At 36.7% G+C, this 15,456-nt stretch overlaps 1 protein-coding gene across 1 annotated transcript in view; it reads left to right on the top strand.

The window, feature by feature from the left end:
• The window catches only part of NEO1 (neogenin 1), a 102,135-nt gene that overhangs the window by 44,072 nt on the left and 42,607 nt on the right, over positions 1–15,456 (top strand). The window contains exons 5-7 of the mRNA XM_063142236.1: positions 1,333–1,469; positions 6,725–6,879; positions 7,716–7,836. Coding sequence (XP_062998306.1) covers positions 1,333–1,469; positions 6,725–6,879; positions 7,716–7,836 — 413 coding nt within the window. The remainder of the gene's footprint in view (positions 1–1,332; positions 1,470–6,724; positions 6,880–7,715; positions 7,837–15,456) is intronic.

Genomic DNA, 15,456 nt, shown 5'->3' with positions numbered 1-15,456 from the left:
AGAAAAAAGTTGCTCAAATATTAAGTAGAGGGTGATCTCTTTTTCAAAAGGTACACAAACCTACTATGAACCTTAACATGTTTAGGAAGTTGTAGTTTGGTGCAGAATATATTTCATTGTACTTTCAAGCAATTAGGCCTGGGGTTTGATTTACCTGTGTGTTCTAAATTGTCAACTCAAGATGTCACAGCACATAAAAATGGAAGATTTCTTTACTATTTTTATCAGGAGGCTAGATACACATATTGCCACAACTTTCCTCACATTTTGATTTTGGGTAAATCAATACAAAATATTTTTCTTTTAATTGGTAATGGAGAGAGATATACGATTGAAATAGAAAATAGATCTGATAAAATAATCGGGTAATTACTGGTTCTTCTTCATGGCCTCTGTGCATGACACATATGTGTTCTGCGCCTGCACAGAGCTTTGATTCAGGAAATTCTGTAGTTTATGATAGTTTGGGTGGGAACCTTCCCCCACCAGTCCTTAGTGGATTCCCGCTCAGCTTCTCAGTTCTTTTTCAGATACCTAGCTGGTTGCCTCATAGAGAACTTCACTCCTTTAACAAGGGTTTGTTAATCTCACTGAGTAGTTAATTGTTCTTCTTTTCTATCCAATGTTCTATTGCTTTTCTTCCTCTTTAAATAATAATAATAATAATAATAATAATAATAATAATAATAATAATAATAAGTTAGTATAGTTAGGTTCTTTTCATTTCCATTGGATGTCTGCCTTGCATCAGTCCTACTATTTAGTTGCATCATATGTGGATCTCATTATCCTGGAAGCCACCTGAAAAGTATAAACACTTTATGTATTAATGGATGGGTGTGTTTAATTCTTGGGTGTATTTGTTTATCTGCTAACGCTGATGAATGATCATCCATATATATTCTGGTCTTGTTCAGTGTGCCCTTTGTTTCTGTTATTATTTCCTTTGTCGTTCGTTGTCAATTATCATGTTTTCTTAAGTTTGTATGCCTTGGGATAATTATTATTAAGAAGTTGACCTATATCGCTTATAATCATTAGTACAGCCTGATTTTCAGTATCCTAATGTGAGCAATACAAAGGGTAGCATATTAAGCGTTTGTTACATTAATTGAGAAAATGCATAAACATGAAAAAGAATACAAAGAAATGGAATGCCGTAGCCGGAATATGTTCAATTAAATTTGTTAAGAAAACAGTGGTTTGTTGGGGAGTGACTTAAATTATTAATTTGATGGCCAGGTTGCTTAGGAATGTTATATATGTTTGTGCTCTTATCTTCTATCAGAACTTTTAAAAAATCAATTCACCAATCTGCCCTGTTTTGCCTAGCTCTCAAAATTTTTTATTGCTGGCTGGGGGGACTCTGAAGATAAACGATATTACAGAAGATGATACTGGAACATATACCTGCATTGCAGATAATGGAAATGAAACAATTGAAGCGCAAGCTGATCTTACGATACAAGGTATGTAAATACTTCTTTGAAAAATAAAAGAGATTAATGATAGTACAGTTAAGACCACAGAACTCTTAAAACATATTCTATGGGTGGGGCAGAGAAGATGCAGCCATTTCTAGTGCTCCTCTGTGATTGGGTGGTTGGGTTAACCATGGAAAATAATATAGTTCAGTTTTAGAGCACATGTTAATACACCATCATCATCGTCTTGTGGCTGACATACACGTACTGTGAAAGGTTTCCAGTTTCTCCCCCTCCTTCTGTACCTATGAGTTGCCTTTCTGCCACTTGAAAGAGTTGCAGTTTTTCTAATCAATATCACTTTTTATGAAGTAAGTAATGTATCATGGACAACATAGTTGTTTGGGCTGCTTCATGGTTATATTTTTACTAGCCCCTAATGATGGGCAAGGTATATGTAAAGGCAAGAAAGACCCATATATTTTGGAGAACCATGACTGTGCAATGTGTATTTTGTGCACAAAGATTAATCACACTTGCCTTGTTGTACTTGCAGCCCTATTGCTGAAGAAAGTCATGGGAAGAGATTGACCCCACAACATTGCTTGCAAAGTGCCAAGCTTTTACTTTCTCCCGAAGAAGTAAATGTCATCCATTCATTTATGGGATTTTAAAAAGCTGCAGTGGAGTACCATTTCTGCCCCTCATGACTCCATTACAGCTGGCTCATATTTACATAATGCAATCCCAGGTTCTATTTCTTAGTCACACTAGAATGTGATGGAATGTTGAGAAAGTGGGATGGAATTTTGAGAATTGGCTTTTAAATTTTAATCTGTAATAAACCATTGTAAAACATGATATGGAATCAGCTCAATGGGTCATATGGGAAACTATTACCAGATTAAGATTTCATCCTGGAGTTTTGCTCGTAGGCTAAGGCAGGAATATTTGAACTTGCCCTGGTAATATCTTTCACATACCCATTGGGGCAGAACTTGAATTTGGCCTCTTGTTTTATCCTCATTTTGTCAGATGTAGAATTAGCATGGCCATTTCAGATTGTTTTAGGGGGGGAAGGGGCACCTACAATATCACCAGTACTGACTTCTTCTTTCCTCCACTTTTAAAACAAACAAACAAAAAACAAATAATAAAATACTGCTGTGGAAACAGCTAGCATCATTCATGCAACATGTGGTGGTTTGAGCTCTGTTCTGGCTGTCCTGCCACTGGCTTAGGTGGTGGATTTTATATGGTTAATAGGAAGAAAAGTGTGTGTGTGTGTGTGTGTGTGTGTGTGTGTGTGTATATGTGAGGGGGGCAGATTAGTCCAATCTCACTTAGCCAGAGAAATAAATGGTCAGTTTCCCCTTACGTAGATTATCAGAGGGTGGTATTCACTTTTTCAGTTTAACTCAGGAAGTAACATGGAGACAGGCAGATGCTGACAGGGTTATAAGTTCACTTTTCACCTGGGGAATAATTTACATTTGTCAATCACTGTATTTTGCTCTCCAGAGGTTCCTGAAAATACTGTGATGTAAACTACATTGCTGTTGGGTTTCCTGGCCTGTTGGAGATTTTATCAAGCTGCATTTCCCTTTTTTTTTTTTTTAAGTCTTGCATTAAGCATGAAACACAATGACAGAAATTGAACAAGTATTTTTGAAGCATGGATCTTTCCCTTGTTCTGAAGCTAGTAGAAAATGTTCTTGATCATCATGGCAACCTGAGTATCTGGAATGATTGATAAATCCATGAGCACTCCCAAGGTTGCAAAAGGCCATAGTTAAACCTTGTCAGTGACAAGAATCCTAGTCCTTCCAAGTCACAAGGCCAATTTATGATTATTTCAGTCATGCCTGGATTGAATTTGTCAGCTTGCTCACATCTAGTCCCCACCATGCCCAGTTATTGGAAGAGTATCAAGACTGGTGGACTGGGCCAGATGAAAAGTGGAGGTATGGATGTTATCCACATGCTGATTTTTTTGAACATCATAAAGAAATATAAGCCCACTCAGCAGCCTTGTATACATATTGACTATGACATGGAACAAAATGACACACTGCGGAACCAAAAGGGAAACATCCTGGACTATGCTAGATAGTCCTATTACCACTGTTTGGATTCTGCCTGCAAGGTATCAGAACCTTTCATGAGTGGATCCCAGAAATTCTTTTCAGGCTTGAAGCTGTATCCCCAATACCCCATGAACAGCTGTATCAAAGGCTGCAGAAAGATCTAGCAGGATTAATAGGTTGCAGGTTTCCGGTATCAATTTGTAGGTGAAAATTATGTATTGGGGCTATTAGTACAGTCTGTGTTGTACACAGATCAAAAACTAGAGGGATAGGTATCTAGAAAGCTGTTTTTGTTACCTGGGTGTGCCTGGAACTGGATGGCCACTGCTCACTTAGTGACATTAATTTAGTAGTGTCTGCATCAGAAAGTGAATACTGCTCTGATGGTACTTGTAGGGACTTCTTTTGGATCCAGGGCTTTGTTTTTCATTGGGGAAAGACTGGAGTCGTCAGTGATAGAATTATTAAAAATAAATCCTCTTTACTTTTATTACCCAATTAGTTGTTTCTTAACCTTGATAGAAAGGTACAAGATGGAAGCCTTGATATATCTATGTGTGTTATGGGTTCCATAGAGGCAGTTTGTTTTCCTATCAACAGAAGTGTGAGTTATAGCATGAAGTATATGAATACATTGGTGGATGGCCATGGTCATTGATGGTACTAGAAATTACTGTGAAACAATATTCCATACTCCTTGGGATAAAGAAAATGCAAAGAAAGAAGGGAATTGCATAAGGGGCAATTCTTATTGATTTGCCAACAATCTCTCCAGGAGAATCTAATCTCTTTTAATTTGCCTTCTTGCTGTTTCGTTCTAGTTCTACTTAACTGTTTTTAAAGAAGGGGGTTAGAATAGTTGAAGTTATTTTCTAACTGTTTAATTTTACAAAATAGCATTAAGAAACTTAAAACCAAGTTATCAGCGCCTTGTGTCATTTTGCAAAATGATTCTTTTTGTAAGAGCTTTTGAGAAATCCTAAGGGACAAAAATATGGTTAAATTAGCGGCTGATATCTGCATTGGAGACACTGATACTGAGTTAAGGGAATTGTATTTGCCAGCTTCTACATTCATCTAGGATTTCTTAAAAACTGAATTGTTATACATTAATGAATCTTTATACCAGCTGCTGCTTCATGAGAGAAGCAACTTGCCATCCTTATGGAATTATTTTTAGCATAGGACATTTCATTAACTACAACAGTGTTTTTGCTTTTCCACTTGCTTAGTTTATTTATTTATTTATTTATTACATTTCTATACCGCCCAATAGCCGGAGCTCTCTGGGCGGCTCACAAAAATTAAAAACATTCAAAGTATAAAACAACAGTATAAAACCATAATATAAAATACAATATAAAAGCTCAACCAGATAAAAACAGCAGCAGTGCAAAATTACAAATTTAAAATACAAAGTTAAAATTTATTTATAGACTGTTAAAATGCTGGGGGAATAAAAGGTCTGTAAGAGTTAGGAATATTTTGCTTTTGTCTTTTTAATACTGGCTGCAAATCACAAAAATGTTATAATTGATATCTATTTGGCCAAAGATTAGATGGGTGGGGGCATGTATAATAATAATAATAATAATAATAATAATAATAATAATAATAATAATAATCTAGAGCTGCAACCGGTCACACAAACTGTCATTAACAAGGTATCAGAGGTATAATTTTTTTGTAGGAATGGAATTAAGGTATATGATTGCTTTGCTTCTTTCTCTTTATGGGCCACTATTCATGCAAAAACAATAAAATTAAAATGTGCTTAATCTTAACCCAGTACAATAAACACAGATGTATATTTAACATATATAATTATTTCCTGGGTAAAACTTAAAAGGAGGAAAAAGTAAGCCTCCAAGGCTGCTTTGAAATTTAATTGCCTAGTGCTAAAACATGTAATTTTCCATTACAATCTTATTTTATATAATTGGCTTATTTGCTCGCTGCTTATCAATTTAACTTGTCTCCCACAAACATATGCACTTTTACCTAATTGATATGGATTCTGAAAACTGATATATTTCAATTACAAAAAAGATAATTTTCAAAAGCATTTTAAAATGCATTAATGGAGAGAAAATGTCCAGTGAATGGAATGTCTCTCATATTCAACATCTGTAAAGAACATGGCTCCCCCTTAGTCACATACTAGACAAGAACAAAGCAAAAAACTACCTCCTTCAATAGTCAAGCACAAAAAACTTAACTCCGTTTACTCTGAACTCCCAACTTAACTACACAGCAACAGTTGCGATTGGAACTCAGGCATACACTTAGACTTAGACACTGAGAATTGTGTTATTCTCATTAAAACACTAGATTTGTGTTTGGAACTGGTGATAGAAACAAAAGATAACACTGGCTTTTCATATTGTTTGGTAAACAAGGCATGTACTTTAGACTTTTGGTTTCTGGTTACTATTTATTTATTTATTTATTTATTTCTGCCCTGCGCTGTTTCCCTTTCCACCTGCATGCATATAACTGAGATGCGCATGTGTGGATAACTTTCTGCCTGTTTGATCACTATTGGAGATTGTGCTCAATCTTATTTGGTTCAGATTGTTCTCTATTTGCAACACAGCATTTCCATCCCATTGTAGCTGATTACCTAACCCACATATAATGTTAAAGGAGCAGTAGCTTCGACCAGTTTTTATTTAGGTTCTGTTGCTGTTCCATGTATTTTTCCTTAATCATAGTCTTGATTCTGTTAAAATGCAATTGCTAGATAATCAGCTAAAGCTTTAGTTGATTAATTAGTAGGCAACTACTCTAACTGGAGTTTCAAGTTTATTTTTGGGGTATGTTACTATGTTAGGTAATAAGAGAAAATTGTAAAGACGGCTTTTCCTTCTAACACTGAGTAAGTTGTTTATGAAATTTATCTTTCACTTCCATCACTTTCTTAAAGTTATCCCTCAAGATGTAATTTAATTGATTAATCTGTTAAAGGCAGGTGATGAACTAAATTGGTTGTCATCCTTACTTAAATTGTACTGCTTCATTACTTGTTCTTGAACAATAGCAATTAATTTTGCAAGCGAGCCAGCTCTGTAAGATTCCTTTGAAACTCTTATATACTGCTGCGGTATTTATTAAGTGTGCTTGTCTATTCCATTTTGTCATATGAGATAGTCAAGCAATGTATGCCATACTTCATAATTAATTAGCAATTGCCTTTTCTTCCCTTCTTTAAAGCTCCTCCTGAGTTTCTGAAGCAGCCTTCTAATATCTATGCTCATGAGTCCATGGATATTGTGTTTGAATGTGATGTGACTGGGAAGCCATCTCCAACAGTGAAGTGGGTAAAGAATGGAGATGTGGTGATCCCTAGTGACTACTTTAAAATTGTAGTAAGTATATGTTTAGTATGAAACCTGTGGCTTGATTTACTGATATTGAAATGTTTAAGCTAAATCTATTTAGTGCTGAATTGTTGTGTCCGCCAACCATTGTTTGATTGAGGAAATAAGATCCTGATTGTTTACTTGCCATATTCCCCTAAGGCTTAATGAAATACATGACAGTAACGAATGCATTACCCATTTTATTAACTATTTACTTATGAAGAATGAGTTAAATGAATTTGAGATCTTAGGCATCTATAAATTTATTGCTTTTATATACCACCTTTCTACGAAGGCATTCAAGCTGGTTTACAATTTAAAACAATCAAAAAGTTACAAAACAATAAAACGGTAGAGTTATCTCAGAACGTTAGTGTTCTTTTCATGAGCTGATGGTATGACCTGACCGGCCTGGCCTTCTCCTTTTCTACCCTCCCCTGGGGGGCAAAACGCTCTTTAATGAATCCCTGGAAAAGTTGTGGCAGGGACTATCACAATCATTCACTCTCGTTAGAAGCTGATTCGTGTTAATTTAGAGCATTTTTTTCAATTAGAGTAAATTATTGTTTGGTACATATTATAATTCTGTCAATGCCCATTTAAGGCTTCCAAATTTTACTTTTTTAAAATAACAACAACATAATTATTTGTGTAGATCTTGATACTGTATAATTTGAGGGCTGAAAACGTAAGATAGTTCTGGAACAGAAACATGATTAGACTGTCACAGGAGGCATAAAAATATGTATTTTTGCATGTTTTCTCACCTTTAAAACCGTTGTGGTTTAGACGTCTTCCTTTTGGCAGATAGAAGATGATACCATGTATGTGTTCTTTTTTAGGATGAGCATAACCTGCAGGTTTTGGGTCTGGTAAAATCAGATGAAGGATTTTATCAGTGTATTGCAGAAAATGATGTGGGAAACATACAGGCTGGAGCCCAACTGATAATAATTGATCATGGTAAGAAAGTTGTGCCACATATTGTCAAAAAGTTGGGGGAGCGGGGGCAAGGATTTTCAAGTTTATGGGCATTTTTTCCACAGGACATTCTTTGTTCGCATATGGATAGAAGCTCTTGCTATAAATTCGTAATTTTTGTAAATTAAAATTTTAATTTCTAAATATTCAGTTTGAAACAATATACATGTGTTTTGCGAAATATTCCTTCAACGTGTGAACATGTTAGATCAAAGATATGGCATTGCTCTAGTATAGCATTATATAAAATTGTAGTGGGATCAGTGGCTTTGATGAAGAGAATAATGATGATTTTCAGTAGTGAAATTTTATCTAGAGCAACTATCAGCAACTTTTTGCAAAGTAGTAATCCCTTCAGTGAGTAGATGGAGCCAATTCTGTGAAAAACACAAACACACATGGACACGTTGCCAAAGGGACAATAACATTGTCTTAGTGTGATTCAGGGTGGATTTGATTTAAATCAATTTGATTCAAATCACTACTCAGAAAGACTCGATTTAATCATGTGACCCCCCCCCCCCCCAAAGTGCACTCTTCCTCACTATATTTTACACAACTCAGAGTTACCAAAGACTCATTCTTGCTGGTATAATTGTAAGCCTATGTGCAGGGCCTTGCTATTTACTGTTTTACTCTGTACAGCACCATGTACATTGATGGTGCTATATAAATAAATAATAATAATAATAATAATATAATCTTAATATTTACAACCAGATGAAGGTTTCATTTTTAGAATAGCAACTTTTCAGATTAGTTTTACAGTTATATAAAAAAAATACTGATTTGGTTATACTATTAGAAACACATCATAGATAATTATGAAATTATTGCGAGGTGAACTATCTCCAGTTTAATAGGTTAATCATTTATATTTGGACAACTTTTCTGCTGTACTTTATTGGAAGGAGAAAAATAATTTTACAGAAACCTCTGGAAGAGCATAACATTGTGAATGGATTAAATGGAATTCATTTACCAAAAAATTTAAACAGCCTCATGCTAGCATTAAAAACTAATCCTTACTTCATGATGAATAACCTTTGAACTATAATATATCTTAAATATAAAACTATCTTTAGATAGATTTTGCCTCAAAAAGCATTTTATTAAAAAAATCCAATTTAAATTTTAAAAAATCTGATTTAAATCCCAATTTTTAAAATTTATTTTTTAAAAATCATTGATTTTTATCCTCCCTGGTGTGATTTAAAGGACTGTAACTGTTCTCATGTCTTGAAATATTATTTTTAATCAACCAGAGCACTTGCAATAGGCATTGCTTGATGTAATACATTCAACCATTCTCCTGGTTCATCCTTCGTAAGACCAGCTATCCAGAATACCTTGCATAGGGAAGGATGCAAGCATACCCCAAACATACCTAGGGTGCATGTGAGAGACACAGAGAAAGTGAATGAGAGAAGAGATGGCAAAAGATGGGGACAAACTGTGCCAGGAAAGAGAGGAGGCTCTGTGAAATATACTTTGACATCTACTGTTCCTCAGTGTGATGTGGGTTCCCTCATCCTTGACTTTTCTAGCGACTTCCATCATAGTTCCATCAGATCTCCCATTATCTATCCCACCTCCCCCATCTCCTCTCAGCATTTGTTCCTGCTTAATCTCCCGCTTAGTACCCCCGTGTCTGTCTGCCATTTCCACAATGGCTTTTTCTGCTGGCTTCTCCAATGCCTGTTGATTCCTCTCAACCTTCAGAGTCACTTCTCACCTGTCTCCCACCATTTCCCCAGTGGAGCGATGTCTTCATATCACACAGCAAAAATCAATATTAATTGATTAATTTCATTGCTGTGAACCACTCGGAGAACTTTGGCTTTTGGGCAATATAGAAATTGAATGAATGAATGAATGAAGTAAAATATGCATCTCCTACTGAGACCAGAATAATTCGCATTGCGCTTGGAGATGGAACACAACAGGGAAGGCTTTTCTTGGTTTCTCTGTGTGCTGTTTACTGAGGCTTTTCTTAAAGTAGTTGGATAAACACAGGGGAAAGGTTGCAACTATTTAGTCTCTGCACACCTGTACGTGACCTTCCCTTTATAACTTTTCTTTCATTGTTACATATTCTGTACTTGTTCTAGGGATAGGTTCCAAGGCTTTGAATGACTCCCCGCCCCCACCAAAAAAACAAACCAAAAAACCCTGTGCCATGACTTCCTCTGCTCTATAAAATGGCAGTGGCCATTTCAAACATGGATATTTATTATCTTTTAATTCTGAAAGGGAAAAATATCTGGGTTCTTTGACAGTGCAGATTTTCTATTCATGACAGTTGCATGTTTGGCTCTTTCCATTTGAAGGTGTGAAGTTGTAGTTACTCTAGCACTTTACGAAATGGCATACATCAAAGCATGCACCGATATCACAGAGCTGCGACAGATGGCTTTGGGGTTAAGAGATGATGACATGATGGTGTTTTACCATTATAAATCATGGGGATTCTAAACCTTAGAAAATCAATACAGTTTGTCCTAAGAGTGTGAAATTTGGTATAGAGAATTTCTTGATGCTGGAAAAAAAATGAATGAAAAATGATTGAGTTTCAATAATTTATTTTTTTTGTCTGGAGGAGTCAGGGTTTATTTGTTTCTATACTCCTTTTTTAGGCACTAAATGTTTTTAAAATGATCTTTATGGAGCTTGAAATTATTTTAATAATTCAAGTATTTCTCTGGGAAGTGCCTTTCGTTGGCTTGGTGAAAGTTTGCTCTGTAGTGTTAAAACATGACATTTTAAAACTCCCCATTACTCAATGGAAAGAGAAGCATAGGTAATTTGTTGAAACTAGAAATGGCTGATAAAACAAGAAAAAAGTCTACTCGGGATATAGAACAGTATATCCTTTGCTACTCATGGTGTGTGTAATATTTACTTAACTATTTTACATTTGAGGATACTGTGTTCAGAATCAGTTGCCTGCTTTTTTGTTGCTGTACTTTTATTTGTTTGTTTATTTGTGATATTTATATACCGCTAAATATAATAAAATCCCTATGCGGTTCATGTATAAATATGGATATCACATTTAAAATACAGTATTAAAAATACAACATTAAAACAATTACAGTAAAAACAATATAGTTATTAAGATCCCACAGTTCCCAAGAGGAGGATGAATCTTTATGTTAACACTTTAGCCAGTGTGGTGTAGTGGCTAAAGTGTTGGACTGGGATTTGGGAGATGTGGGTTCTAGTCCCCACTTGGCCATGGAAACCCACGGGGTGACTTTGGGCCAGTCACAGACTCTCAGCCCAATCTACGTCATAGGGTGGCTATCGTGAGGATAAAATGGAGAGGAGGAGAATTATGTACGCCACCTTGGGTTCCTTGGAGGAAAAAAGGTGGGATATAAATGCAATAAATAAATAAATAATATTTACAGAGTAAAATACATTTTTTTAATAAATGTAAGAAATATATACTAAAAACATATTTTAATTAAATACCATTCACTGTTTCTTCCATTTTGGAATGTATGATTTCTAATACAGTTTGTTTTAGCCACAGTGTGTTTTCTATCATTGAGTTTGTAGCTTCGGAAGGAAAGAATCTTGTCCTTTTATTGGTTGTGTGTAGAAACATACTTTGCCTTTGTGTTGCTCTTATGTTAACACTGGTATCTTATCTAAAATACAACATGACTTCTGGTTGAAATGATAGGAAAATATGCTTTCCTTTCTGAATTCTCTCTGTGTGATGCATTGATAGTGGCACACCTTTTTTGACTATTGGACATGACCGGAAAAAATTAAATGATTTCCTTTTAAGCAAAATGTGTCATGAGTATGGGTGGAGTGTTTTTATCACACTTTTATGACTTCCTTTAAAAGTTTACATTGGAAAAATTAAAAACATCCTCTTTGCCAAAAAATGTTTAAAATTATACTGATGGATTTGGGGGACAGCCCAATAAGCACACTCTTATGAAGTTTAAACAGCAGGACAATCACCCATTCAGATTTGTAATATATGTCTTGCAATAGATCAGTCTGTATCAAGCTTGAGCACATCTGTATGATTTTGTAATTTGAAAAAATGAAAAGGTCCAATCATTTGAATCACAATTCTCCTTATCATTCACCATAGCCTTGGGGCAGCACTGCACATTATGGCCTGATTTGCAAAACATGACAGCCCAGCATGGCTTGTTTTATGGTTATTTGAGGGTGTCTAAACCCTCAATCCAACCCTGCTGCCTGGATGTCTATGACATAATAAGCAACAGTAAGCCGGGCACCCATGGGCACCATGCAAAAATGGAATCCCATGGGTGCCTGGCAGAACACAATAGCCCCATGGGTAAATTAGGCTGTCATGACATGTGAACCAGGTCCAAGATTGCTGAGGAAACACCAGTGTGGTGTACTATCTGTTTTCCCCTGCAGTGAGTGTAATGTGTAGTGGCACAATTAATTCAGCTCTTTAACATTTTTCACCTTTTCGTTCCTCACTCTGCTCTCGACCCCCTCCCCATTTTTTTATTTATTTTTTGTCTTTATACATCTCTCATTCATTTCCAAGACATCTTTATGTATTCTTCACAGCTGTCAGGAATCATGAACTGGCTCTGAGGTAGATTCTGATGCATAAATAGTACTTGTGGCAACTAACAAATGCTTCCAGTTAACACTGGAAAACGTTTAAAATAAAATGAATGTTAAAGAAGAAAGAACTTCAGGCTCTGTTCTGTTCACACATTGAAGGATGCAATTTCTAAGGAAATAATTATTACTGTTGTTTCATATGGTTGCATCAGTCAGAGTTTTATGAGCTTGCTATTGGAACCAAAACAAGATTCCTTCTATTTCAAAATAGATTATCAAATTACGGGATTTAGTCATAATGGTTCTCTTAATGAGTTTCATTAGGCTTAGTGAAGGGAGACAGAATACAAATTTAAAGAAAAATATATTATTTATTGAATATTGGGTGCAACACTCAAGGCAAATAATTAAGATGGTAATTGTTTTGTTGTATTTTAAGAAAGGTGTTTAAAAAAAAAGAAGAAAAAAAAAGATTTGGAGTATATTTTGCCAGGCTGTCTTGGAACAGGCACGGTGTCACTGATCCTCCAGACTTCAAACCTTTCTTTGGGACCAGGCCTAGACTGAGGTATTGCCCGCAGCAGGCAGGACACCTACAAAAATGTCCAAAGTGTCAAACGTTGAGGTGTCAGAGACCCTGTCTCAATCAAATGTGGATCTTTTGGTTGATCCGGGATCAAAGCCTCCATCACTATCAAGGCGAAGTTCACCGATCGCCTCCGTTGCTACTCATACCAATATGTCAGCATCAGGCTGGTTTTTTTAATATTGCTCCAGCCAAAAAGCTGACTAAAACGGCAAGCACTCATAAGTCACATTTTCAAAGAAGAAAATGAAAAAATAAAATCAGCTTCAGTCTAGTCTCCAGCAACCCCAACTCCAACCCTATTGGCTTCAGTAGCAATATTAATACTGGCAGTACTAGTGCCTCTGCTGTTTCTTAATTCACTGATTGTGGTGCATCTCTGACTGATATTGAAACTGGCACCTGGCATCCAACCATTAGAGGAGCCTCAGATAATAGCTGCTACATCGGAAGGAGAAATTTGGGAGGTATCTCCAGTCCTGATCTCATGGCAGGGGATTCAATTGAGTCAACGCCAGTTGCCTTCACGCTATGGCCACCATCCTCTGACTTGACGGGGTCTCCTGATTCTGCCTGCCTCTTCTGGCTACTCCTACTCCGAATGGGCAGACTGGGATTCTAATGGCAACAAGAGCCCTGGGATAAATTACACTCAGATCATAGATCTGATATCCTAGGGGTGGGTGGGGGGACATTTTGAGAATATTTTTTCCAGAAGTTAATTGAACGTTAATTGCTTCCTATAGTTGTGTAACAACTGGTATCCAAAACAGAAAGCAAAGGAAACAATGCCTTTTATTTGTAAGTACTGTTCAATTAGAGGCACTGAGTAGCTCACACAAAGCAGTGTGAAATCAAAAAGGAACTTGTGTGCAATTATTTCCATGAAGATGCCTGAATTCACTTGTTCATAGAAATTGCAGCCATAGCAGTTTGAGAGTTCCCTCATTGGACTGCTCAGTGTAGCTGACCACTTGAACAAGCTGTTTAAAAGTCCTCATAAGCAGCCAATTCTAACCGGGGAATTGGCCCAGAGTATGCAAGTCCTAAGACTTACACAGGATTCTTTGTTAGCTGGGATGTTTAATAAAAGTATGCAAGGGGCAGGGAGCGATTTTCCTGCCAAGGGTTGCATTGCCTGGCCTGATAGTCGGCAAACATGAGCTGGTCTAGGTATTATAGCTCAGTTATAATTAAATATTACAGCTTGGTAGGCAATTCTTTGAACAGAACTTGGTTTGGTTTGTTCTATTGTAACTATTCCATGCATTTTGTATACTGATTTTTTGGTATACAACCTTCCATAGCAGGTTACAATTGTTTGAAAACAATATAGTAACAATAAAAACTAATACCACCAAGCAGAAAAAGGCAGATTTATCAGTTAAATAGTAAAAAAAGTATTTGCCTGGTGCTGAAAACATAACGGGTGGTGCCAAGCGAACCTTCTTGGTGAGTGAGTTCCTAATTTGGGATGCAACAACAAAAAGGGGTCTTTATTCATAATGTAGCTGCATGCAAAATATTTGCAGTTTGTGAGGAAATAAAAAATAGATTAGATGTTTCTGTTCCAAGAACAATATATTGTGTAATTATGTACAGAGGACACAGGTCAGCACCACTACTCTTAGAGATGCACTCCTGTGCATACTTGGCAAGCAATTCTTACCATTTATTCTGTGCGTATTGTCACAAGTGTGGCTTTTTGAGTGGCCTGCACAGGCAAACAGTGTCTAAGGGCTGGTGAAGTCTGAATGTTAACTAGTCTGAATTAGGGTTAGGGGAGTAGGAGTGACTGTAGGATTGCATGCTCCATTCTCCCTTGCCCTTCCTGTTTCACTTGCAAAGAGCCTTCTAACACCTGGAGCCTTGTGTATTCAAAGCTAGTTTTGGAGTGCCCTGAGATTTGCTTCAGCCAGGATTAACATCAGCCAGACTTAATGCTAAACCAAATTAAAGAAGAAAGGGAGCATGCAACCCCCAATCCCTTAAGGGTACAATCCTATCAGTTGTACCCTCAAAGATTAGAAGCCCTTAAACACAGAAGCATATGATCATCAAATGTAGGGAGTGAGAAATGGCTGAGGCGACCTCTCTCTCTCCGTCTTCTTGCTCTGCAGATTTTGCTAGATTTCACTTTTTAGCTCGTCTAGCAAGGGCATTTTGGAGGAGGAGGGAAGGAGGCTGGAAGAGGCTTGGAATAACTCATATCCTGGCCTCTCCAGTCTCCTTCCTCCCTGCCCGCCAGAATGGACATTTACTCTTCCGAGGTCGCTTTTCCTCGGAGGACAGCCGACACGGTTCACTCACTCCTCCTTCTGAGGTCAGAGCGCTGTCTCCAACATTGGAAAGGGGAATCCAAACTATCCTATGGTCCCTGGGATGCTCATCCAGAAGCTGGAAGATTGCTGTCTAACTCTGGTTAACTCAAGGCAATGCTC

Source organism: Elgaria multicarinata, chromosome 16 (assembly GCF_023053635.1).
Source record: "Elgaria multicarinata webbii isolate HBS135686 ecotype San Diego chromosome 16, rElgMul1.1.pri, whole genome shotgun sequence".
NCBI classification, from domain to species: domain Eukaryota; kingdom Metazoa; phylum Chordata; class Lepidosauria; order Squamata; family Anguidae; genus Elgaria; species Elgaria multicarinata.
The sequence above is the reverse complement of the archived record's forward strand: the minus strand, read 5'-3'. Positions and strand labels throughout refer to the sequence as shown.